Source organism: Trachurus japonicus, chromosome 17 (genome assembly GCF_045865225.1).
Source record: "Trachurus japonicus isolate A0001 chromosome 17, Traja_1.0".
NCBI lineage: Eukaryota > Metazoa > Chordata > Actinopteri > Carangiformes > Carangidae > Trachurus > Trachurus japonicus.
The window spans coordinates 768311-796179 of record NC_140923.1 but is presented as its reverse complement, the minus strand read 5'-3'; the positions used below and the strand labels follow the sequence as shown (position 1 = coordinate 796179).

At 44.5% G+C, this 27869-nt stretch overlaps 1 protein-coding gene and 1 pseudogene across 1 annotated transcript; both read left to right on the top strand.

Annotated features, from left to right (window-relative positions):
* The first annotated feature begins 1009 nt into the window (after positions 1 to 1009).
* Positions 1010 to 1951, top strand: LOC146969663 (uncharacterized). The gene is made up of 2 exons (XM_085803674.1): positions 1010 to 1402; positions 1448 to 1951. The coding sequence occupies exons 1-2, from the start codon at positions 1010 to 1012 to the stop codon at positions 1937 to 1939; spliced, it is 885 nt and encodes a 294-aa protein (XP_085659800.1). The 3' UTR covers positions 1940 to 1951.
* A 9216-nt stretch (positions 1952 to 11167) lies between these two features.
* LOC146969662 (uncharacterized) lies at positions 11168 to 18339 on the top strand (annotated as a pseudogene).
* The last annotated feature ends 9530 nt before the right edge of the window (positions 18340 to 27869 follow it).

The window sequence follows — 27869 nt, the reverse complement described above, 5'->3', positions numbered from 1 at the left end:
ACGATGATGTCACCACTCTGACCAAATGCCATACACACTCATTGAAAAGTGTGAAATTAGTCAGAAATGCACATGTCATTTTAAAGGATTTATCTCAAAATGGTACAAGATAGGAAATATTTGTACACAGGTTGAATACATTAGAAGTTTGTCTACAGCTCAGAATTCGAATTAAAGCAGAAGTAAGTGGTCCGGTCGTTTTCGCTAATGCTGCGTTCCAGGCAGGCTTTTGAAATCGTAAATTACAGCTTCAAGTCACAACTTACGACTTTGTAGCGTTCCAGGCAACCTTTTTCCGACCTGTTTTACCGGTGAAAGTCACTATAACGGCCACTCGTAACTTCCAACCGGTGAACTCGTACCAGATCGAACTGGTACCACTTCACGGTCGCAAAAATACGAGTTTCCTTGAACGCACCATAACAGTCCTCGTCCGTACGTCGCCACATTCACGGCGTTCCTTGGCTGCACACACAGCCCTGCATGCCGTTCTCTCTCCTCATTGGATAAAAACTGTAGGATACAAGGAAAGTTTTCTCTTCGGCTCAGAGCAGAGCAGAGGGACTGAGAGACCCGTGTTTCAGGCCAAACACTCTATGTAAGTGATTGCTGTCGGAAGATATAACTATTTAAGACTTATATTAACACAAATATATCACTTACTTCTGCTTTAAGTCTGTAGGTGAAAGTATGTGGAAGCAAATGAGGTTCAAAGTAGGACCAGTAGTTTCATAGTTTGAAGACTGTTCCATCCTCAGGAGCGTGTTACGTGTTACGGTGAGCGTGTTACGTCATTTCCTGCCTGTACCTGCTGCACTGTTGCTGTGTTGTGTTAGACTTTCTCAATCCTCCATCTAGTGTTCTGCTAATTTAATCACTTTAAGCACCAGTGTGCACCACGTTTTGCTACATTACACAACTTTCTGTCTTTAACAGGACTCTCTTTGTATCTCTCCATTCAACTTGTTGTATTTGCCACAGGTCCGCTAGTTAGCTTAGCATACTAGCTATGGCTTCCCCTCCCTCCTCTCTCTCCTTCTCCTGCTCTGAGTGTCAGATGTTTAGCTACTCCTCTGCCTCCTTTAGTGGTAATGGTATGTGTAATAAGTGTAGCCTGTTTGTAGCCCTGGAGGCGAGGCTCAGCGAGTTAGAGTCCCGGCTCCGCATCATGGAGGCTAGTCCAGCTATAGTAGCTTCACAGTCCAGCTTAGCCGGTGCGGAGCCACCTAGCCTAGCCGCCGCTAGCAGTTCCCTCCCAGCCCCCGTGCAGCCGGGAACTAGTCAGTCCGGCTGGGTGACAACAAACCGAGGGAAACATAGACACAAAAAGCCCGTGTTGGCCCACCAACCCCTTCACGTCTCCAACAGCTTTTCCCCACTCAGCGACACACCCGCTGATAACGTAACTCAACATGTCGGCTCTGTTGCTCACAGCCCCGCTGTGAAGTCGGCATTAGTCATTGGCAGCTCCATTTTACGGTACGTGAAGGTAGAGAAACCAGCGAGCATAAAGTGCATCCCAGGGGCCAGAGCGGGCGACGTTGAGGCTAATCTGAAGCTGCTGGCATGTAAACGTGAGGTTAAATACAGTAAGATTGTAATCCATGTCGGCGCTAATGACACCCGGCTTCGCCAGTCGGAGTTAACTAAGGTTAATATGGCTTCGGTGTGCAACTTTGCAAAGACAATGTCGGACTCCGTAATTTTCTCTGGCCCGCTGCCCAACCTAGTGAGTGACGATATGTTTAGCCGCATGCGTTCATTCCATCGCTGGATGTCTAGGTGGTGCTTAGATAACGACGTGGCTTACATAGATAACTGGACCTCCTTCTGGGGAAAGACTGGTCTGATTCGGAGAGATGGCGTCCATCCTACTCTGGATGGCGCATCCCTCCTATCTAGTAACATAGGGAACTTTATTAGCCGTGCTAATCCCTGACAAGCACCCAGAGTTCAGACCAGCAGGCAGAGCCGCAGTTTAACACGCCCCTCTGCTGGGTCCCTCTTGTTGTCACCCACCCAGCCTATAGAAACTGTGTCTGCCTCGAGGCTGTCTAAGCCTAAACCCCAATCTAGAGGAGTTGTTTATAGCAACTTAGTTAAAATCAAAACCACTGCTCCAGCAAGCCAAACTAATAGAACTATTAAATGTGGTTTGCTCAACATTCGTTCTCTCCCATCCAAGTCTCTCCTAGTGAATGACTTAATTACAAGTCACCATATTGACATATTAACACTAACTGAGACCTGGTTGCAGCAAGATGAATATGTTATTTTGAATGAATCTACCCCTCCTAGTTACATTAACTGTCATGTGCCTCGTAACACAGGCCGAGGAGGAGGAGTGGCTGCTATTTATCAGTCACATCTGATTATCAACCCTAGACATAATAGTTCATATAATACATTTGAAAGCCTTACTGTCAGCCTCTCTCACCCAGACTGGAAAGCAGAAAAACCACTCTTACTTGCTGTAGTGTATCGTCCTCCTGCACCTTATTCTGAGTTTCTAGAAGAATTCCCTGACTTTCTGTCAAATTTAGCAATGAGCTCAGACAAAGTCATTATAGTAGGTGACTTTAACATTCATGTGGACGTCGATAATGATTGTCTGGCTACTGCATTCAAGTCACTTTTGGATTCAGTCGGCTTCTCTCAGAGGGTAAACAAACCCACTCACACTTTTAATCATATCCTTGACTTAGTACTTACTTATGGAATAGAAGCTGACCATGTCACAGTTCTTCCTCAGAACCCCGTCTTGTCCGACCATTCTTTAATAACATTTGAATTTACTTTAACAAATTATATCCTACCTGGGAAAAAATCCCGCTACAGTAGATGTCTATCTGACACTGCTGTTTCTAGATTTAAAGAGCTTATTCCAGCAGAGCTTGCTGCCACATCCTGTAACCATATTATGGACAGTGATGCTGACTTCACCACATTCTGTAACCATATTATGGGCAGTTATGCTGGTTTCACCCCCACAAAGGTGGACTATCTTGTGGATAGCACTGCAGCAGCACTCCTTGGAACACTTGATGCTGTAGCTCCCCTGAAAAAGAAAGTTATCAATCAGAAAAGAATAGCTCCCTGGTACAGCCCAAACTTGCGCGCTTTGAAACAGAAGACCAGACAGCTGGAAAGGAAAACACATTCCAGCCAACATGAGGAAGACCGTCAAGCCTGGAAGGATAGTTTATTAATATATAAAAAAGAACTCCGTAATGCTAGAAGCAATTACTATTCATCTCTAATAGAAAAGAATAAGAACAACCCCAGGTTCCTTTTCAACACTGTGGCCAGGCTAACCAAGAACCATAGTGTTGTTGAGCCATCGGGAGCGTGCCTATGTTCCCTCAGCCCTATGTTCCCTCAGCCCTATGTTCCCTCTGGACTCTCTCTACCTATCTGGACTCTGTCTATCTGGCCTGTCTAGCCTCTACCTGGTCTTTTTACTAAACTTAACCAACTCCTTTCTTCATTGCCTAAACCCAACCAATGGTGGGACCAAAGGGCTGTGGGAATAGGGCCTAATTTTCAGTGACAACAAAAGTTAGAAATGAGGGAACATAGGGCTGAGGGAACATAGGGCTGTGGGAACATAGGGATGACCCCGAGCCATCCATCCCTCCAACTATCAGCAGCAACGACTTCCTAACTTTCTTTACCGAAAAGATAGTTAATATTAGAACAAAAATTGCTAGTAATGGACCACAGATTACAGTACCCATAGAAGCACCTCCCAGACTTGGTACACACTTGGACAGCTTCTCTCCCATCGACCTGTCAGACTTAACTTCTGCAATTACTTCTTCCAAGTCAGCCACATGTCTGCTGGATCCAGTTCCGACAAGACTACTTAAGGATGTCTTCCCCTTAATTAACATTTCTTTTCTGAACCAAATCAATCTTTCCTTAGCCACAGGCTACGTGCCACAGGCCTTCAAGGTGGCTGTCATTAACCCTTTACTTAAAAAACCCTCTCTTGACCCAGATGTCCTCGCCAACTATCGGCCTATATCCAACCTTCCTTACATCTCTAAGATCCTTGAGAAGAATGTCCTGGAGCAGCTACATGAACATCTGCACAGCAACGAGCTCTTTGAAGCTTTCCAATCTGGATTCAGAGAACACCATAGCACTGAAACAGCACTTGTCAAAGTCTCTAATGATCTTCTTATAGCTTCAGACAGAGGTCTCGTCTCTGTTCTTGTACTTTTGGACCTCAGTGCTGCATTCGACACCATCGACCACAGCATCCTGCTGCAGAGACTAGATCATGAAATAGGGATTAAAGGAACTGCCCTAAAATGGTTTAAGTCATACTTATCTGACAGGTTTCAATTTGTAAATGTTAATAACGACCACTCAGAGTATAGCAGAGTTACGTATGGTGTACCGCAGGGTTCAGTCTTAGGGCCAATCCTCTTCATTCTTTACATGCTCCCATTAGGTGGCATCATCCGGAAGCACTCAATCAATTTTCACTGTTATGCGGATGATACGCAACTCTACTTGTCCATGGAGCCAGATGACAGAAGCCGCCTCATCAATCTGCAAGACTGTCTGAAAGACATTAGATCCTGGATGTCCTCTAACTTCTTGCTACTGAATTCAGATAAAACTGAGGTTATTGTGTTTGGACCTAAACATCTCAGGGACACGTTCTCTAATCAGATCGCTACTCTAGATGGCATCACCCTGACCCCGAGTACAACCACGAGGAACCTTGGAGTCATTTTTGACCAGGACCTTTCCTTTAGCTCCCACATAAAACACGTGACTAGGACCGCCTTCTTCCATCTGCGCAGTATCACTAAGATTAGGAATATCCTCTCCCAGAGTGATGCTGAGAAACTAGTACATGCATTTATCACTTCTAGGCTAGACTACTGCAACTCTCTCCTGTCAGGATGTCCGAAAAACTCTCTAAAGAGTCTCCAGCTGGTCCAGAATGCCGCAGCAAGGGTTTTGACAGGAGTTAGGAAGAGAGAGCACATCTCTCCCACCTTAGCTTCTCTCCACTGGCTTCCTGTAGGATTTAGAATAGACTTCAAAATCCTTCTGCTGACTTATAAGGCTCTTAATGATAAAGCTCCAACCTATCTGAAAGAACTAATCATTCCTTACTGTCCTACCAGAGCACTCCGCTCCCAGAACGCAGGTCTGTTAGTGACTCCCAGTATCTCTAAAAACAGACTGGGAGGTAGAGCCTTCAGTTACCGGGCTCCTTTACTGTGGAACCAGCTCTCTCCATGGGTCAAAGAGGCAGACACTCTAACTACATTTAAGTCTAGACTTAAGACCTTCCTTTATGACAGGGCTTTTAGTTAGGGCTGGTTCAGGTAGCTCTGAACCATTTTATAGCTACGCTGCTATAGGCTTAGACTGCTGGGGACACATCTGGTTACACAGAGCCCTCTCCTTTCCTCTCCTCTCCTCTCCTCTCCTCTCCTCTCCTCTCCTCTCCTCTCCTCTCCTCTCCTCTCCTCTCCTCTCCTCTCCTCTCCTCCCCTCCCCTCCCCTCTCCTCCCCTCTCCTCAGTATATTTTTGAACTGTCATTTTCTGCTGTACTTTGTAGTTTGGCCTTGGTGTCTCCACTCTCTCTGTGTTTCCGCAGATCCACCGGAGCTCCATCTCTCTGCACCAGCCGCCGCCTGCATCGCCCCCCCCTCCCACCCCTTCCCCTGCTGTTAGACCGGCCTCCCCTTCCTTCCCATGGACCAGTCTGCCACCCAGTCCTCCCATCGAGCTGACCGGCTCTCCCTGCCCCCGCCCCCCCCTCACCAGAGACTGCCTTCATCAACTCCTGCTAACATTTCCATATTTCGCACATTCTGTGACAAACTGTAAACTGTTTTCTTGTCTGTAACAACATCTATTGCACGTCTGTCCGTCCTGGGTGAGGGATCCCTCCTCTGTTGCTCACCCTGAGGTTTCTCCGATTTTTCCCTGTTAAAAGGGTTTCCATGGAGTTTTTCCTCAGTGGATGTGAGGGTCTAAGGACAGAGGATGTTGTTGTGATGCCATGTAAAGCCCTTTGAGACAAAACTGTTTGTAAAAACGGGCTATACAAATAAAATTGTCTTGCCTTGCCTTGCCAATGTATTTCCTACGGGGGGAAAAAATCAGAACTATTTGAATATTTGAAAAAGTATGTGTCGCAGTCTGTAATTGGGGAGAGCTTATGACTTTGTTTTTTTGTTTTTTTGTGTGTGATCATATTGTGTGCAGTGCCAATTAACTCTCCCCAATGCAGCTGCGGCGTGTCATTCCAGTGAAGACACACCGGTACGAGGTTTCCCTAATCAGTAGTAGACAATCTGATTGGCTGGATGGGCAAGGCCAAAGGATCTCGCACGGCGTCTTTGCCTTTCTCTCCGGGGGTGGCAAGCGGAGAGGAGCCTGTCGGTGACGAGCAGCCCAGCTAGTGGGAGTAGCTGAGGATACACAGAGGAACTCCAGGTGGTAACTGCTTGGGAAGAGCGAGCCAGCCGGAGAGGAGAGGCAGCCAGCCGAGGGTGCGGCGAGAGTGAGTCCCACAGGACCTGATATGCTTAAGCCTTATTGGCATCAGGCGAGTGCATCTCCAAACCAGATCCTTTTTATATTGTGATTGGTGCACACATGGTTGTTCATTTTACTCCAGAGAGGTTCTTCGCGTCTCCAGAGAGGGTCCCAACGCAGCCTACGTCTACAGCCACGCTCCCAAGAGCTCTCCCCAAGGACGCACGGAGCTGGGACTTGTCAGCCCCCCAGGACTGTATCAAAGACTGTGTATTAGCGCCCCCTGCTGCTCATTCTAAGCGACAGACATTTTTAAGGCACTTTTAGCTTTTCAGATTTTGAAAAGAAAAATAAACTGTGTCCTGATTTGACTTCCTCGTGGTCTGTGTATCCTTGACCCAGAGATCTTAAAGAACCTCTTGTGACATATGAATAGTTGAAAAGAGAAAAGTCATAGCAATAATGTCCTGAAAAAGCTGAACGTTTTGAAATATGAATTGTTGAAATAGCACAAAGTATGAAGGACTAGATAATGGACAAAAAAGAGCGGAAGACGTAAGAATGAGTTTAAACAAAATGACGGAGAGGAACAACAATGGAAACTGACTTCCTCACTTCATCGTCTTCATCTGTACAAAAACCTTTGGAGCAAAGACAACACAATACTCCACAACATCCACTAGAGGGAGTCACACTCTATGGCCACTCCACAGCTCCATACATTACTGACTGATCACACAATGTGACTTTACACCACAACATTGTTGGTAGCACAGAGTCAGAGATTCAGGGAGGAGCTGAGCTGTTACTGAACTATAGATGAGAGAAGAACTTCCATATTCAGCAGAGTTCAATACACAAACCATCAACTTCACCTTTATTCAACATGCTCACACTGAAGAGTCTGGTTTCTCTGTTTGTCGTCATGGGTATGTTAGATTATGCATTGTTCACTTTTTTTTAAACTGAATTGTTTATTGAATCAGGTTCACCATCGTTTCTCTCTTCCTTTAGGAGTCAGCTGTGAAGAACTGAGTCCAGTCCAGACTGAAGTCTTCAGTTCAGAAGGCAGCACTGTTTCTCTGTCCTACAACTACCCCAAACTGTCAACTGGTGATGATTTATTCTGGTACCGAAAATATCCAGGAAAACCACCTGAGCTCTTCATTTCTCACTCAGCTTCAGGAACAGTAACTACACCAATCCCTAGACTGGAGATAAAAGTTGAGCAAAAACAAATCAACATGACCATCTCCTCTGCTGCAGTGACAGACTCTGCTGTGTACTACTGTGCTGTGAAGCCCACAGTGACAGGAAACACCAAGACTCTGTACAAAAACCTTTGGAGCAAAGACAACACAATACTCCACAACATCCACTAGAGGGAGTCACACACTGTTGAAACAATGACTTATCAGAGACTGTGTCTGTGGACTGATGACACAGAAACATCAAAGACTGTTACCTGGCCCCGCCCACTTCAGTCCCCCTCAGCCAATGAGATGATGAGTGAGTCCAGAGCAGAAATGTTGGAGGAACTAAAAGCACAATCAGCTTGATGTTGAGGAGAAGGGCTGTGCAGCAGAGAGGCTGTTTAGTTTGTTCATTCTACTGCAGTGGAACAACATTGTTCATCTGCTGTCTGTTTGGCTTCAACTCCTCCAAAGACATGTTGCGTTACCTCTTTTTGCTTTTATCTCACTTCATAGGTGAGTTGGACAACAAATCAGTGTCTCAGTCAAGCTGCTCCATCAACTACATGTTTGACCTCCATTAGATTCTTTCACACTTGAAACTGCACAATAATCTGTCTTTGTCATCAAGTCCTGTACAATCTAGTTATGATGTGAGCTACAGTTGAGCTGTTTGTGTCCACAGAGTAACACTGGACACTGACATTTTCCACTGTCTTCTCCTCTCAGCCTCATGGACAATGTTAGTCTAACGGCTTCATCTTCTCTACTTTTTACAGGGCTAATAGCTGGAGACTCAATCTCTCCTGTAAGACGTGAAGTCAGTGGAACAGAAGGACAACCTGTCTCACTCTCATGTCAATATCAGACATCCGACACGTATGTTGTCCTTTACTGGTACAGACATGATTCTGACCTTCAGGCTCCTCAGTTTATCCTCAAGAAAGGAGCAAAGGGGAGTACAACTGATTATAACCCGACCTCCAAGCATTATCAGTCTGAAACAACAGACACCACAACTAAACTGACCATCAACAACCTAACCCTGGCAGACTCGGCTCTCTACTACTGTGCTCTAGAAACACAGTGATACAAAGTGTAGAAGAGGCTGTACAAAAACCTGAACACAGATATCTGACTCCTCTTCAAAGAGGAGGGAAGTGGTATTCAAACCACAGCTTCATATCAGATGGATTCTGCTCATTCCTGTTGTATCAGAGTCACTGTGGTTACAGCTGCTAATCAAACACTGTGGGAGGATTCACAGCAACAGAGAACAGCATTGTCAGCATAAAGATGGAGGTTTCATTATTGATATGAATAATAAACAGAACAGAGCCCAGTATTGAACCTTCTGGAACCCCATTTGTTAATCAGAGAAATGTAGAACGATAGTTTCCTACGTTCACACACTGCTGCCTGTGAGATAGATCATCTTATTGACCTGTGTTGTCTACACATGAGCACCTGTATCAAAGTCAGTCACTCATGCTGCCTTTACACTGATTCTTTTTTTTTTTTTATTTAACCAGGCAGAATCAATTAAGAACAAGTTCTTATTTACAATGATGGCCTGACAAGAGGCATAGGCTTCTTGAGGGGAGGGGGGGGCTGTGAGGGAGAAAAGATTAAGGTTAAAAGACAATAGCAAATATGCACAACTATACAAACATTCAGCAAAAACAAGACATAAAAGTTTATAACAAGGATATTCAAGCATAAAAATAATTAATAGACAAGATTTTTTACAAGCATAAAACAGTAAATAGCCAATTACAGGATTCTTTAGAGAGCCTAAAAGTTGAGAGAGGGTAAGGGACAGGGTTATCAGTAAGGATTATTTACAAATGTAGAAACACCATAAGACAGAGTTAGTTTCAGTAATTAGTACCAACAGTGTGTCACAAAAAGTGGCCTAGGCCGACGGCGGCAGGTATGGGCATTCAACAAGCAGAAACTGAGGAAAAGGGTTAAATAGTAAAATAGTAGGGAAGCAGCTGCAATAATCTGTAAAAAGGTGTGAGATGGCGTCTTTGAAGGCCGGGATGGAGATGAAGTTATCCAGTTGAAGGTGTTTTTGTAATGTAAACGCATTCCAGTCAGAGACAGCAGCTGACTGGAAAGATGCAAGGCCGGATGTAGATATAGTTTTAGGAGTTGTTAACAGAATGAGATGAGAGGACCGAGTGTTGTATGTGACAGGAAGTCGATGCAGCAAGCAAGACAGGTAGGGGGGTGTACGTTGAAGGAGGGCCTTGTAAATGAGAGTGAGCCAGTAGATCTGACGGCGGGTGTGAAGTGATGGCCAGTTTACCAGGGAGTAAAGACTACAGTGGTGGCTATTGTAAGGGGCGTTGGTGGCAAAACGGATAGCAGAATGATAGAGTGTGTCCAGTTTAGCAAGAGTGCCCTTACAAGCAGTGCAATAGATGGTGTCACCAAAATTGAGTGTGGGGAGAATTGTCAGTTTAATGAGAGTCTGTTTAGCAGAGGAAGTGAAGGAAAGATGATGTCTATAAGGAAAGTTTTGCCCGGACCTTAGCCTGTAGTTGAGAAATGTGATGTGAGAAGCATAGCGTGGAGTCTAACCAGATGCAGAGGTATTTGTAGACAGAGACATGGTCCAGGATAGCTCCCTCGCAGGTAGAGATGATTAGTGGAGACGGAGAGGGAGCGCCCTTCCGGTGAAACCACATGGCTTTTGTTTTGGATGTGTTGAGTGAGAGTTTTAATAATGATAGAGCCTGCTGTACCTGGAGAAAGCTATCCTGGAGTGTGGCTTGGACAGAGGAGAGAGATGGACCATAGGCATAAAGGATTGTGTCGTCAGCATAAAGATGAATGAGTGAGTTACCAGCAGCCTGGGAAATATTGTTGATGTAAATGGAAAATAGTGAAGGGCCAAGTATAGAGCCTTGAGGGACACCTTTAGTAACTGGGAGGGGGTGAGAAAGTGAGTTGCCAAACCTTACACGTTGCACCCGATGAGAGAGATAGTGAGAGAACCAGGCCAGATTCTGGTTCTGCACCATCTACTTAAACTAGATCAAACAACACTTTCTTCTTCTAAGCCACTGTGTTCATCTAAGGAATGTGGTCTGACATTAACAACCCAGTAAACAAGTCAGTCACAGTCCACACTGTTCTGGTCCTGTAGAGAAACATGAGGAGAAGATGTAAAACCAACTGGTTGAACGATAAGAAAGGATAAAAACAAAGATCATCAGAATAAGAGAGGCTGATCATTTAGGTGTTAAAGCTGTAAAAGACATTGAGGTGTGGTTTTGGTTCCTACCGTTCAGTGATGGAGGAGGAACAGGTTGAGGAGGAGCAACTCTGCCAAAGAGCAGAACAGAAAACAACTCCCACTGTCACACACATTCAATATCTAAACCACACATAACACACACACTGTCTGTAAGATGCTCTCACTGCATCACTGTGGAATGTTTCCTTGGTGATGGTTCTCATCATACTCACAGGTAGGTTCAAGCAGGAAGAAGAAATGACTTTAGAGGATCTGTTTGCTAGAAACCACTGGAACAGCCAGTCAGAGTTTAACATGGTCTTTAACAACATGTATCTGTTTCTTTAGGAGTCAGCTGTGAAGAACTGAGTCCAGTCCAGACTGATGACTTCAGGTCACAAGGCAGCACTGTTACTCTGTCCTACAACTATGCAAAGAAAGCATCTTCTAATGATTATTTCTTCTGGTATCGACAATATCCAGGAAAACCACCAGAGTTCCTCATCTTTCCCTTAGGTACTCAAAATAAAACAGAGTCTGGACTGTCAGTTAAAGTGAGTGGTGATAAAATCAGGATGGATCTGCAGATCTCCTCTGCTGCAGTGACAGACTCTGCTGTGTACTACTGTGCTGTGAGGCCCACAGTGACAGGAAACACCAAGACTCTGTACAAAAACACAAGCTGACACACTGACAAGCTGCTGGAAGCCTTTTTTCCACTGGTGAACTCCACTTTTTAGCTCCACTCGAGGGCCACATTATCAAGTAGGAGGTGCACTACTTCCTGACTGTGTTCAACCACTGTGTCAGTAATAAGTGGTGCTGTGAAGAGAACAAGTGTCAGAGTGAATGTTGAACATCAGCTAGTTTCTCCTGTTGATTTCAACCTTGTTGTAGAGATGGAACATTGGCTGTGGATTATTCTTGCTGCTCTTTTCTTTGGTAAGATAGAAAGCACAACATGTTTCTTCTTCAAACACCTCAACATGTTACTGAGCTCTACACTCACAGCTTTTAATCTTCATTCTACACAAAGTCAGAGTTCATCATTTCTGATGACATTTGTTAAACCTACTGATTGTTGTGCTTTAATCAATCATTTTTATTGATCCATCTCTTCCTCTGCATGTTCTGTTCTTCCCCAGAGTGTAAAGGAGAAGACAGAGTGATCCAGCCAACAGCTGCTGTCACTGCTGCTCAAGGAGACACAGTTACACTCAACTGTTCATTTGAGACCAGTTATTCTAGTGCCAGCCTTTTCTGGTACAAACAAGAAGAAAATGACTTTCCAAAGATGTTGATGCAGCATTATAAATCAGAGAAAGGACACAAGTTAGAAGGACGATTTCAGACTGAAATCATCAGCACATCAGTTCCTCTGCAGATCCAGAAGCTTCAGGTGTCAGACTCTGCTGTGTACTACTGTGCTCTGCAGCCCACAGTGACAGGAAACACCAAGACTCTGTACAAAAACCTTTGGAGCAAAGACAACACAATACTCCACAACATCCACTAGAGGGAGTCACACACTGTTGAAACAATTACTTATCAGAGACTGTGGGCCTGTCCCAATATGCACACTCGATCACACTTACACACTTGGGCACTTGGCGTGCGCGTTCATGGGCTTAGTGTCAGTGCGCAAGTGTGTCCCATTTCTCCAACGACCGAAAGTGCAGCGTGTTGATTTGCACTTTACCCACACTTACGGTAAGACCGCATCCGAGCGGTATTTGGCCAAGTATAAATCCCACAATGCACCATGGTGAAGTCCGCCGTCACCCAGAGCCACAAGTCACGTTTAGGAAATGCGATTGAATTAATCTAAATAAAATGAAATTAACTTTCTATCTCATAATTATGACCTTTTAATGTCATATTTTATATTCATCATGCTCTGTTCATGTTTTTATATTTTCGTTTTTCTTGTTTGTTTTATTTACTTACAGTTGGGCTTACACATTTATGATTTGAATGAATTTTGAATCCGCCGGCAAAACGTCACCAAAGTGTGTGCGTAACCAGGCGCACTGAGCCAAGTGTGGAGAAATGGGACAGCCCCTGTGTCTGTGGACTGATGACAACAACATCACAGAAACATCAAAGACTATGACCTGGCCCCGCCCACTTCAGTCCCCCTCAGCCAATGAGATGATGAGTGAGTCCAGAGCAGAAATGTTGGAGGAACTAAAAACACAATCAGCTTGATGTTGAGGAGAAGGGCTGTGCAGCAGAGAGGCTGTTTAGTTTGTTCATTCTACTGCAGTGGAACAACATTGTTCATCTGCTGTCTGTTTGGCTTCAACTCCTCCAAAGACATGTTGCTTTACCTCTTTTTGCTTTTATCTCACTTCATAGGTGAGTTGGACAACAAATCAGTGTCTCAGTCAAGCTGCTCCATCAACTACATCTTTTTCCACAACAAGCAGTTTGTAACAAGTTAGATTTCTACTGTTGGAACTAACATGAATCATCTTCATTTTGCAGCCATAGTCTCCATGGACAGCATAAAGCCAAAAAGTCCTGAAGAAGTTGTTACAGAGGGCAGAAACATTAGCCTAACCTGTAAATATGAAGGTAGTATCAACAGTATCCAGTGGTACCGACAATACCAGAGGTCCAGACCTGAGTTCCTGCTCTACATCACACCAGGAGGATTGATCCATCCAACTCTGACTAAGTTCTCAGCTCACATCAACACGGCAGAGAATCAAGTAGATCTGAAGATCATCTCTGCTGCAGTGACAGACTCTGCTGTGTACTACTGTGCTCTGCAGCCCACAGTGACAGGAAACACCAAGACTCTGTACAAAAACCTTTGGAGCAAAGACAACACAATACTCTACAACATCCACTAGAGGGAGTCACGCACTGTTGAACCTCAGTGGTTCTCATTCAATTCAATACAATTCTTTTATGATCAGTAAAAGCAACAGTGATGAAGAGAGTTTGCTTCATCATGATGATAGTGATGACAATATCTTACATTGTGCCTTTTAGAAAACATTTGTTTTCACTGTAACTTTCAGTGGGAACATTAGTGTAGATATTAAGCGCTAATGTGTGTCTAATGTATGTCTAATGTATGTAAATGGCTCCTACCACAAGCTTTAGTTAGCTTCCTCAGGAGACCAGTTCACACACCTTGTGACTATCAAGCCAACTATGATTTTTGTTGTGTGTGTGAATAAAGCGGGTGCATCGTGGGTGCATCGTGAAACTAAAAAACTAAAAAAAACTACATATATTCAAAAAGTGCAAGTAGATAATATTAAGGATTTAGACCAAAAGTTCAGAGTGAGTGCTAAATAAACATTTTGTTGTTTTAGTAGAGGAGGTGTTCTCTTTAGAGATGAGTTTTCAATAGTTTCTTAAAGATAGAGAGGGACGCCTCTGCTCTGATACGACTCTGTAGTCTGTTGTCCCTCAAAGAACAACAGATGAGAACAGTCTGGACTGAGATCAACTAGTGTGCAGAGATGGAAACACCAGAAGCTGTTCCTTGGAAGAAGGTAGTGGCAGAGAGGGAGAATAAGGCTGAACAATTACATTCAAGTAGGTGGTGCAGACCCAGAGGTTACTCTGAAAATAGCACCAGTGTAGGTCAATGAGTAGTGAATCTTCAGGGCTGATTGAAACCAGACAAGCTGCTGAACTCTGGACCATCTGTAAGGATTTCACTGCAAACACAGGAAGGTTCACCAGAAGAGCAGAGCAGCAGTTGAGGTGAGAGGGAGCCATGGTCTGGACCAAGAGCTGGGTGGAGGACTAAGTCAAGTAAGGCCTGATTGTTGAGATCCTGTAAAGAGCAAAGTGGAACGGCTGAGAGATGAAGCAACATGGTCAGAGAAGGAGATCTGGTCATCCAACAGGACAACCAAGTTTACTGAGCCTTCAGGTAAGCTATGACAAGGTGATTGTGATATTAATACCAAATGACACCGCCAACACCCAGCTCGAACAAATAAAACCACATTTCAACCACCTCTTCAAGCTCCTCAATAGCTGGGGTAAATCTGTATTTTTCTCTGGTCCACTCCCCACATTCGGCCGCCGTGCAGGTCGTTTCAGCAGGATTTTCCATCTCCACTCCTGGCTCCAAACTGTCTCTGCTTCTAATAACTTCTCCTTCATTCACAACTTCGATCTGTTCTGGGAGCGCCCTGCTTACTACGCACGCGACGGTCTTCACCTGAGCACCCTGGGTTCCCGCATGCTGGCCTCCAACTTCCACCACTCAGTAAATGCACAGGACTGACTGTTTACCTCACGCGCCTCCCCCTCTGAATCCTCCCCCCCTACCCTCCCACACACCTCATGCCCCTGCCTGCCTGTGCCCCCCCCCCTCCCCTCCCATCCCCTCTACAAATCCTCCCTCTCCCCAATCCCCTGCACCCCCCCCTGTCCCATCACCTGTTCCCCAATTCAGACCATAAACATCATCATCAGGCCCAGGGCAAAAAGACCACGCCCTCACCGAGCGCCTCGAACCCTCTGCTCAATACCCACCTCCAGCCTCCACAACCATCACCTCACCCCCCCTGTTGCCCCATCCATCTCTTTTGCACTTTTGAACACTCGATCCCTCTCCAACAAAGCTCCTCTCATATCTGAACTATTACTGGACAACAACATTGACCTCCTTCTCCTCACTGAAACCTGGCAACAACCTTCTGATTTCTTTTCCCTCAACCAAGCCACTCCCCCCACCTACAGTTACATCGCTAAGCCACGCCTTTCTGGGCGTGGCGGGGGCATCGCAGTCATCCATAAACGAACCCTCTCTGTCACTGAACTTAACCTTAACCTCCCACCCACCTCATCATTTGAATATCTTGCCCTCTCTCTCCCCAATTCCATAACTACACTCCTACTCTACCGCCCCCGAAGCCCCACCCATCCTTTCTGACTGAACTGTCTGAGCTCCTCACCATCGCCTCTTCCCTCTCCACCCGACTCTTGCTAACAGGTGACTTTAACATCCATGTCGACCTCCCCAGCGCCCCCCTCACGTCCGACCTACTCTCCCTCCTCGACTGCTTTCAATACACTCAACACATCCACTTCCCTACCCATGTAAAAGGCCACACCCTCGACCTCGTCTGCTCCTCCTCCCTACCTATATCCAGCCCCCACCCCCTCACCTTTCCTCTCTCTGACCACCACTGTATCCTCTTTTCCGTCCCTCTGCCCTCATCTCACAATCTCCAGAAACGTTCCATCTCCTTCCGTAACATTAAATCTGTTGACCCACTTACACTCTCCCAGTCCATATCCTCCGCTCTCCCCCCCACTGACCTGGGCCCTTCCACCCCCGAAGACTATGCCACCATGCTGAATCACACTCTTTCCAACTGTCTCGACTCCCTGGCCCCCTGGAAAACAACCACAGTCTCCTTTGTCACCTCCGCCCCCTGGTACACCCCCGAACTGCGCAATATGAAACAAACCGGCCGTCAATTGGAAAGATTGTACAGGAAAACCCACCTCACCGTCCATGCTCAGGCCTACAAGAGTCACATCTCCTCCTACCGTGATGCTCTCCAAGCCGCCAAGACTTCCCACTTCTCCACCCTTATCAACAGCTCTAATCACAACCCTCGCATCCTTTTCTCCACAGTCAAGAAGCTTCCTCATCCTTCAAACAACAACCCACCCTCCTCCACTAACCTCTGCAACTCCTTCCTCCACTCCTTCAGCAACAGGATCTCCCAAATCAACACCTCACTGGCCGCCTCCATCTCTGACCCCTCTGCCCCAGCACCCCCTCCAATCACCCTCCCGCCCCCTGACCACCTGATCAATGCCTTCACCCCAGTCACCTCCTCCCTTATCTCTGACATCATTTCTGCCTCCAAGACCACCACCTGTTCCCTGGACCCTCTCCCCACCCCCCTAACTAAGGCCTGCCTTCCTCCCCCACCTCACCACCCTCTACAATCAGTCCCTGTCCCTTGGCTATGTTCCCTCCATCTTTAAACTTGCATCTGTCACTCCCATTCTCAAAAAGCCTTCCCTTGACCCAGCAATCCTATCCAACTACCGCCCCATCTCCAACCTTCCATTTCTATCCAAAACCCTTGAGCGTGTTGTCTCCGCTCAACTCCACTCTCATCTTCAGTTCAACAATCTCTATGATCCCTTCCAATCTGGTTTCCGTCCCCTCCACAGCACTGAAACTGCCCTGGTTAAAGTCATCAACGACCTACTCATCTCCGCAGACTCCGGTGCCCTCAACATCCTGCTGCTCCTGGACCTCAGCGCAGCCTTTGACACGGTCAACCACTCCATTCTGATCCAAAGGCTGCGCCAGCTGGGTGTTGAGGGCACCGCACTGGACTGGCTCACCTCATATCTCACTGACAGACAACATTTCATCTCCCTCTCCGGACACACCTCACCCCTCTCCCCTGTCACACAGGGTGTCCCCCAAGGCTCTGTCCTTGGCCCCCTCCTCTTCATCTGTTATCTGCTCCCTCTTGGCCACATCATCCGCAACTTCAAACTGGACTTCCATTTCTATGCCGACGACATTCAAATCTACCTCTGCACCAATACCACAAATCCTACCCAGAACCCACCTCTCGCCCACATTGAAACCTGCATCTCTGCAATAAAATCATGGTTAACCCACAACTTTCTCAAACTCAATGCTGACAAGACTGAACTCCTCCTCATTGGCACCAAATCCACCCTCCGTACATCTGGTCCCATCTCACTCACCATTGATAATGCAACCATCACCCCCTCCCCTCTCGCACGTAACCTTGGTTTCATCCTGGACCCCACCCTGTCATTCGATCCTCACGTCAACTCAGTCATTAAAACCTCATACCTGCACCTCCGCAACATCGCCAAAATCACAAACTGTCTTTCCCCCCCAGCTGCTGAATCCCTCATTCATGCCTTCATCTCCTCCCGTCTTGACTATTGCAACTCTCTCCTCACTGGCATCACCGCTCACTCCCTCCACAGACTCCAGATGGTCCAGAACTCTGCTGCTCGCTTACTCACACACACTCGGTCCCGTGATCACATTACTCCTGTCCTTCACTCCCTCCACTGGCTCCCTGTCAAAGATCGCATCACCTTTAAAATCCTCCTCCTCACCTACAAAGCCCTCAACTCCCTGGCCCCCCCATATCTAGCTGACCTCCTCACCTGCCACCGCCCCACCCGAACCCTCCGTTCCTCCACTACCTCTTCCCTCACCATACCACAATCCAAGCTAAAAACATACGGCGATCGTGCCTTCTCCCGGACTGCACCCCGCCTCTGGAACTCCCTTCCCCAGCCCATCAGAGACTCTCCATCACTTCCCCTCTTCAAATCCCGACTGAAGACTTTCCTTTTCACCCAAGCATTTAACCTCCCCTACCCATAAGTTTTTTATTTATTTTTTATTTATATTTTTTGTGTTGTATTTTACTGCATCTGTAAAGCGTCTTTGGGTCACTGAAAAAGCGCTATACAAAATTAATGAATTATTATTATTATTATTATTAATTATAATGAAGAGTCTGATTGGTCAGGATAAGTAGAAGTTCAGTGTCAGAGAGGTTTAGGTGAAGGTGGTGTTCTTTCATCCATGCAGTTATATCAGAGAAACAGACTGAGATCTGGTCTGAGACAGTGGGTGGTTTGGTGGGAATGGCAGGTAAAGCTGTGTGTCGTCAACATACAGTGATGTCAGAAGGCATGTTAGTGGATGATTGGCTGAAGGAAGTTGTGTATGTTGCTGTCATTTCTACAGCTCCCATCAGCCTGAATGGAAACAGAGCACAACAAGGGGAGGAGCTACACAGCTGAATATGAAAGGCTTCATTTAGGGAGTGAAGGGCTGCTCAGTTCTCTACAGTGTTCATTCAATACAAGTCAAAATTATGCTGCTGCTTTCAGTTTGGATCATAATCATCTCCATACATTCTGGTCAGTAGTGAAAACATCAAATCTGATCTAAGAGTTAGTCTCTATACATTGTAATTTCTAATTTGGGTTAAATTGTATTTGATGATCTTAAAAGTGTGATGAGTAACTGTCTCTGTTGTCTCCAGGATGCTCTGAGGATTTAGTGAAATCACTTCAAGATGAAATGACGGCTTTGGAAGGACACACTGTGACTCTCTCCTGCAGCTACTCAGCCTCTGTTGACTTCATCTTCTGGTATCAACAGAAGTCCAGTTCATCTCCACAGCTTCTCATCGCAGATTATTCACAGACAAAACAAGGACTAGCTGTAAACCATGACAAGGCAACTAAGGAGTTTAATCTGCAGATCTCCTCTGCTGCAGTGACAGACTCTGCTGTGTACTACTGTGCTGTGAGGCCCACAGTGACAGGAAGCACCAAGACTCTGTACAAAAACACAAGCTGACACACTGACAAGCTGCTGGAAGCCTTTTTCCACTGATGAACTCCACTTTTTAGCTCCACTAGAGGGCCACATTATCAAGTAGGAGGTGCACTACTTCCTGACTGTGTTCAACCACTGTGTCAGTAATAAGTGGTGCTGTGAAGAGAACAAGTGTCAGAGTGAATGTTGAACATCAGCTAGTTTCTCCTGTTGATTTCAACCTTGTTGTAGAGATGGAACATTGGCTGTGGATTATTCTTGCTGCTCTTTTCTTTGGTAAGATAGAAAGCACAACATGTTTCCTCTTCAAACACCTCAACATGTTACTGAGCTCTACACTCACAGCTTTTAATGTTCATTCTACACAAAATCAGAGCTCATCATTTCTGCTGACATTTGTTAAACCTACTGATTGTTGTGCTTTAATCAATCATCTTTATTGATCCATCTCTTCCTCTGCATGTTCTGTTCTTCCCCAGAGTGTAAAGGAGAAGACAGAGTGATCCAGCCAACAGCTGCTGTCACTGCTGCTCAAGGAGACACAGTTACACTCAACTGTTCATTTGAGACCAGTGACACAAATTACTATTTATTCTGGTAAAAACAAGATGTGAATGACTTCCCCAGATATGTATTGAGACGTAGCCCATTTGGAAATGACAATGCTCCAGAATTCCAGGAAAAGAGATTTGATGCTTCAATCATCAACAAGAAATCAGTTCCTCTGCAGATCCAGAAGCTTCAGGTGTCTGACTCTGCTGTGTACTACTGTGCTCTGAGGCCCACAGTGACAGGAAACACCAAGACTCTGTACAAAAACCTTTGGAGCAAAGACAACACAATACTCCACAACATCCACTAGAGGGAGTCACACACTGTTGAAACAATGACTTATCAGAGACTGTGTCTGTGGACTGATGACAACAACATCACAGAAACATCAAAGACTGTTACCTGGCCCTGCCCACTTCAGTCCCCCTCAGCCAATGAGATGAAGAGTGAGTCCAGAGCAGAAATGTTGGAGGAACTAAAAGCACAATCAGCTTGATGTTGAGGAGAAGGGCTGTGCAGCAGAGAGGCTGTTTAGTTTGTTCATTCTACTGCAGTGGAACAACATTGTTCATCTGCTGTCTGTTTGGCTTCAACTCCTCCAAAGACATGTTGCTTTACCTCTTTTTGCTTTTATCTCACTTCATAGGTGAGTGGGACAACAAATCAGTGTCTCAGTCAAGCTGCTCCATCAACTACATGTTTGAGCTCCATTTGATTCTTTCACACTTGAAACTGCACAATAATCTGTCTTTGTCATCAAGTCCTGTACAATCTAGTTATGATGTGAGCTACAGTTGAGCTGTTTGTGACCACAGAGTAACACTGGACACTGACATTTTCCACTGTCTTCTCCTCTCAGCCTCATGGACAATGTTAGTCTAACGGCTTCATCTTCTCTACTTTTTACAGGACTGATAGCTGGAGACTCAATCTCTCCTGTGAGTCGTGAAGTCAGTGAAAGAGAAGGACAACCTGTCTCATTCTCATGTCAGTATGAGACAAGTGGAAGTAATGCTCTTCTTTACTGGTACAGACATGATTCTGACCTTCAGGCTCCTCAGTTTATCCTCTGGAAACAAGGAAAGGGGGGCACAGCTGAATATAACCCGAACCAGAGTCGTTATCAGTCTGAAACATCAGACTCCACAACTAAACTGATCATCAACAACCTAACCCTGGCAGACTCAGCTCTCTACTACTGTGCTCTAGAAACACAGTGATACAAAGTGTAGAAGAGGCTGTACAAAAACCTGAACACAGATATCTGACTCCTCTTCAAAGAGGAGGGAAGTGGTATTCAAACCACAGCTTCATATCAGATGGATTCTGCTCATTCCTGTTGTATCAGAGTCACTGTGGTTACAGCTGCTAATCAAACACTGTGGGAGGATTCACAGGAGCAGCTCATCCACATCAGTCACAAACCAACTGGATCAGGCTTCACACTCAAGACTCCATGAAAACAAACTGGAAAGAGCATTTCCTAACGGAAAATGCATGTGAATGCTGAAAGCAATTGCTGAAGCCATGCTGAATTTGCAGTAAAAATTGACAAAGACAGGAAGAGCATGTAACACAAGCAGCTAATGCAGGAATCAAACCCTGGACCTCATGATTGGCAACTAGGCAAACTAACCCCTCAACCACAGAGGTAGATAAAACATATTGAGTTTTATATACCATGATAAATCAAACACTGTCCGATGCAGCTGTAGTTTACACAGTTTAAACTAGGAGCAAGTTATCAGCAATCAACAGAGGAAGACTGGGGAATGATTCACTAACAAAGTTGTTGGGACAAGATTTGAATCTGTAACCTTAGGATCATCAGCCCAGTGACCTAACCTCTTGACTACAGTTACATTCAATGAGGAAAAGGTAAAAGAAACCCCTGAATAAGAAGCTCACTGACTTCTGCTTAAAAAAATAAAAAAAAGTGAATAGAGTAGAAATGAGCCACACCAAATAAGTAGAGGACTTTTTGTGACATGTGACTATGTTTTAGTGAATACAAACAGAATATAATGACCTTTCCAGTGAATTACAAAGTTGAGCTCCTTCTACTCTGCTTTTAAAAAATTATACTGGGGTGAATGGCAGAAAGAGAGCACCCAGGCTGCATTTAAAAAACGTTTGAAATTATTCTCTAAGTCTCTGTGCGTTTTTGACCAGATTTTTAGCCAGAAGACAAGTGTGGCTACAAACTGGGGGCAAAATCATGAGTATAGAGTGTTATTTGTAGCTTTGGTTGCAGTTTAAGAAGAAAGGTTCCAGTTTCTTTTTTGGCTCTCCTCCACTCTAGCAATGATGTCATCACTCTGACCAAACGCCACACATACTCATTGAAAAGTGTGAAATTAGTCAGAAATGCACATGTCATTTTAAAGGATTTTTCTCAAAAATGGCACAAGATATGAGGAAGTTGTACACAGGTTGAATACATTAGAAATTTGTCTACAGCTCAGAATTTGAATGAAGTCTGTAGGTAAAAGTATGTGGAAGCAAATGAGGTTCAAAGTAGGACCAATAGTTTCAGAGTTTGAAGACTGCTCCAATGTATTTCCTATGGGGGAAAAAAATCTGAACTGTTTGAATATTTGAAAAAGTATAAATAGTTGAAAAGAGAAAGGTCATTGCAATAATGTCCTGAAAAAGCTGAACGTTTTGAAATATGAATTGTTGAAATAACACAAAGTATGAAGGACTAGTTAATGGACAAAAAAGAGCAGAAGATGTAAGAATGAGTTTAAACAAAATGGCGGAGAGGAACAACAAGTGTGTGAAAGCTTTCAGCATTCACACTAATGAATGGAAACTTGAATGAATGGAGACTTCCCCACTTCATCATCTTCATCTGTACAAAAACCTTTGGAGCAAAGACAACACAATACACCACAACATCCACTAGAGGGAGTCACACTCTATGGCCACTCCACAGCTCCATACATTACTGACTGATCACACAATGTGACTTTACACCACAACATTGTTGGTAGCACAGAGTCAGAGATTCAGGGAGGAGCTGAGCTGTTACTGAACTATAGAAGAGAGAGGAACTTCCATATTCAGCAGAGTTCAATACACAAACCATCAACTTCACCTTTATTCAACATGCTCACAATGAAGAGTCTGGTTTCTCTGTTTGTTGTCATTTTGACAGGTATGTTAGATTATGCATTCTACACTTACGAACTAAATTGTTTATTGAATCTGGTTCACCATCATTTCTCTCTTCCTTTAGGAGTCAGCTGTGAAGAACTGAGTCCAGTCCAGACTGAAGTCTTCAGGTCACAAGGCAGCACTGTTACTCTGTCCTACAACTATGCAAAGGAAGCAACTGGTCTGGATTATTTCTTCTGGTATCGATAACATCCAGGAAAACCACCAGAGTTCCTCATCTTTCCCTTAGGAACTCAAAATAAAACAGAGTCTGGACTGTCAGTTACAGCGAGTGGTGATAAAATCAGGATGGATCTGCAGATCTCCTCTGCTGCAGTGACAGACTCTGCTGTGTACTACTGTGCTGTGAGGCCCACAGTGACAGGAAACACCAAGACTCTGTACAAAAACACAAGCTGACACACTGACAAGCTGCTGGAAGCCTTTTTTCCACTGGTGAACTCCACTTTTTAGCTCCACTCGAGGGCCACATTATCAAGTAGGAGGTGCACTACTTCCTGACTGTGTTCAACCACTGTGTCAGTAATAAGTGTTGCTGTGAAGAGAACAAGTGTCAGAGTGAATGTTGAACATCAGCTAGTTTCTCCTGTTGATTTCAACCTTGTTGTAGAGATGGAACATTGGCTGTGGATTATTCTTGCTGCTCTTTTCTTTGGTAAGATAGAAAGCACAACATGTTTCCTCTTCAAACACCTCAACATGTTACTGAGCTCTACACTCACAGCTTTTAATCGTCATTCTACACAAAGTCAGAGCTCATCATTTCTCATGACATTTGTTAAACCTACTGATTGTTGTGCTGTAATCAATCATCTTTATTGATCCATCTCTTCCTCTGCATGTTCTGTTCTTCCCCAGAGTGTAAAGGAGAAGACAGAGTGATCCAGCCAACAGCTGCTGTCACTGCTGCTCAAGGAGACACAGTTACACGCAACTGTTCATTTGAGACCAGTGACTTAAATCCCTCGTTATTCTGGTACAAAAAAGACGTGAATGGCTTTCCAAAGATGTTGACCCAACACTTTAAATCACAGAAAGGACAAAAGTCAGAAGGAAGATTTCAGACTGAAATAATCAGCACATCAGTTCCTCTGCAGATCCAGAAGCTTCAGGTGTCTGACTCTGCTGTGTACTACTGTGCTCTGCAGCCCACAGTGACAGGAAACACCAAGACTCGATACAAAAACCATTGGAGCAAAGACAACACAATACTCCTCAACATCCACTAGAGGGAGTCACACACTGTTGAATCAATGACTTATCAGAGACTGTGTCTGTGGACTGATGACAACACCATCACAGAAACATCAAAGACTGTTACCTGGCCCCACCCACTTCAGTCCCCCTCAGCCAATGAGATGATGAGTGAGTCCAGAGCAGAAATGTTGGAGGAACTAAAAGCACAATCAGCTTGATGTTGAGGAGAAGGGCTGTGCAGCAGAGAGGCACTGCAGTGGAACAACATTGTTCATCTGCTGTCTGTTTGGCTTCAACTCCTCCAAAGACATGTTGCTTTACCTCTTTTTGCTTTTATCTCACTTCATAGGTGAGTTGGACAACAAATCAGTGACACTGGACACTGACTTTTTCCACTGTCTTCTCCTTTCAGCTTCATGGACAATGTTAGTCTAACGGTGTCATCTTCTCTACTTTTTACAGGACTGATAGCTGGAGACTCAATCTCTCCTGAAAGACGTGAAGTCAGAGGAACAGAAGGACAACCTGTCTCACTTTCATGTCAATATGAAACATCCTACTCAACTGTTGACCTTTACTGGTACAGACATGATTCTGACCTTTGGGCTCCTCAGTTTATCCTCTGGAAAAGAGGAAAGGGGAGTACAACTGAATATAATCCGAACAAGGGTCGTTATCAGTTTGAAACAACAGACACATCAACTGAACTGACCATCAACACCCTAACCCTGGCAGACTCAGCTCTCTACTACTGTGCTCTAGAAACACAGTGACACAAAGTGTAGAAGAGGCTGTACAAAAACCTGAACACAGATATCTGACTCCTCTTCAAAGAGGAGGGAAGTGGTATTCAAACCACAGCTTCATATCAGATGGATTCTGCTCATTCCTGTTGTATCAGAGTCACTGTGGTTACAGCTGCTAATCAAACACTGTGGAAGGATTCACAGGAGCAGCTCATCCACATCAGTCACAAACCAACTGGATCAGGTTTCACACACAGGACTCCATGAAAACAAAGTTTTAGTTTTTTAGTTTAGTATGTTTATTTCGGTCTCATAAAAACAATACAGTAGACAAATATAAAGGTATAAATACAAAACAAAATAAATCAGAACAAAAAATACAACAAGCAAATCAATTTACTTTGACCGAAAAGGTGTAGGCTGAAGCATCAGCTTATTTTGCCTACCCTTCTTAAATTAACATTTTTCGTTCACTCAATTTAAAACATTTTTTTTTTTTACAGAGCAACAACAACAAACAAAAAACAAACAAAAAAACGCATATTCTACATACAGCAGTTTATAAGCACACTGGTATTTATAAATCAGTTTTATATTTATTAATAATATTATTTTTAAATAACTTTTTGAATCTATTAAGTGTGTTGCACAGTTTGATTTCTAATTCTAGATTATTCCATTGATTGACTCCTGTAATTGATATACATCTTTGTTTCACATTTGTTCATACTTTTGCTTTTGTATACACATGAGTCCCTCTTAGTTCATATCTACTGGTTCGGGTCTGAAACATCCTCTGGACACCATCTGGAAGCAGATTATTATTTACTTTATACATAATTTGAGCAGTTTTATAGTCCACAAGATCATTAAATTTCAAGATCTGTAGGTTTATGAAAAATGTGTTTGTTGAGTCTCGATAATCGGCCCTGTTGATTATCCTTATTGCTCTCTTTTGTAATATGAAAATTGGTCACTTCTTCATACACTGTGGCTCATTAGGCCACGATGAGCTCTTTCCATTGTTCACCATCCCTGTCAACATGTAGAGACACACAGCGACACACAATAAAGCATCAACTACTAAGACTCTGAAATCACCAGTAGTTTTTGTTTTCTTGTTGTAGTCTTTTCACAGTCTTTCTTCTCTTGGATGTAAATGGACAGTTTAGTATCTGTTGGTCAAACACAAAGATGATGGAGTTGTTGTGGAAGCTTCAATCAGCCAATGATGAACGTTGATGAACCTTCAGCTGTTAGAGTTTGATTCTACTGAGTTTTTCCTCAGACTTCAATGTGTGAAAACAAAGACTGTGAAAAGACTAGAACAAGTGTCATGTTCAAACAATGATTCAGAGTTGATCTGTCATCAGTGAGATAAAGATATTAAAGGAGCTGCAACAGCTTCACAACAATTAGCTCCATTTATCTGTTGAGGAACAAAGTGAATCTGCAGCAGTTGGAAAACAGGAAACAGGTCAGCTGGAGTTTCCAGTGACCACCACTGTTATGGCCGGTAGGGGTTCGGCCTTGTGCTTGTCTGTGTCTCTCTCCCTCTCCCTTTTCCCTCACAGCTCCATCCAGGCCCCAATCAGGACAACGAGGCTCACCTGTGCTGCTGAGCTTAAGAACCCTGCAGCTGACACTGGAAGACGGGGGCAGTGCTGGGGACTGCTGGGCTTTCCTGCCTCCCATCATTGGCTTTTGTTTGTTTTGGTTTGTTCTAATTTGTTTGTATCACTTTTATGTTTTGTATTAAATCTCCTTTTAGTTAATTTAGTGACTTTGTGTTTGTGTTGGGGTCATTGTTCGGTCCATTGTTATGACCCTCTGGGCCAACGAAGTTCTGGGGCGTAACAATTGGGGGCTCGTCCGGGATCTGAACAATCATGAGGTGAAGTAAAGGTTTGTAGCTGTTGTTTGATGTAGTAGTCTTCTTTTCAAGATGGTTTGTGATTTAACTGCCTGTCTGTGTTAGTTTGAGAATTCCCTGTAAGGTAGTCGTCGGGCAGAGAGAGACTCTTGCCACTTTGTTGTTTTGCCTTTCTTATTTTTGGTGGTGAAACCTGGGTGTGGGTACGTTTTCTGTGTGGCAGTGGACCTTGCCTTGGTCCATTGTTCACTTGCAGAGTTCAACGTTTAAAGAAGCCTCCTGGGAAGCCACTGAAGACTAGATAGTTAACCATCTCACAGGGTGTCTCTCCACAACGTCACTTTTCAGCAGAGTTGCACAGCAGCGTAATCACAATCTCTTGTGGGTTGACTCTACCTCTAGTTACGTCTGGATTTTGTGTAAAATAGTAACAGTAACTTTTGATATGTGACTTTTGGTGTGGTACCTGTACAGTACGTTTGTTGGGTCATTTGGTTGCAGCTTAGGTGTAAGTTGGCAACATTTTGTGTAGCAGTGGCTACTGTGTGACCTCTTTTGTGTTGTGCTGTTGCAGTGCACTTTTGGTTGAGTCACTTGTGTGTTACTGGTTGCTTAGTTGTGGCTTCGTTTGGACCTTGTGTGTGTCACTCCATAGATCAGTGGATCTTTGTGTGATGGAGTTGACTTAGTGAATTATAAGGTCAGTGTCTGTTGGTTAATGGCAGACAGCTTGGTGCCCATTTTGTGTCGTTGCAGTGGCAGTTCACCTTGTTCGGGTCTTTGTGTGTTGATTAGCAACTTGTGTGACCCTTTAGGTTCGTTTCGTAGTTTCCCTTATGGTGGTAGCCATTTTGGTATCTGGTGGGAGTGGCACCCACTTGTGTGGCTGCTGTTGGCTGCCCACTCTTTTACATTGAGTGTAGGGCTGGACGATTAATCGAATTTTGATCGTGATTACGATTTTGGCTTCTCACGATCATAAAAACACTGTAATTGAAGAAAAACGATTTTTTT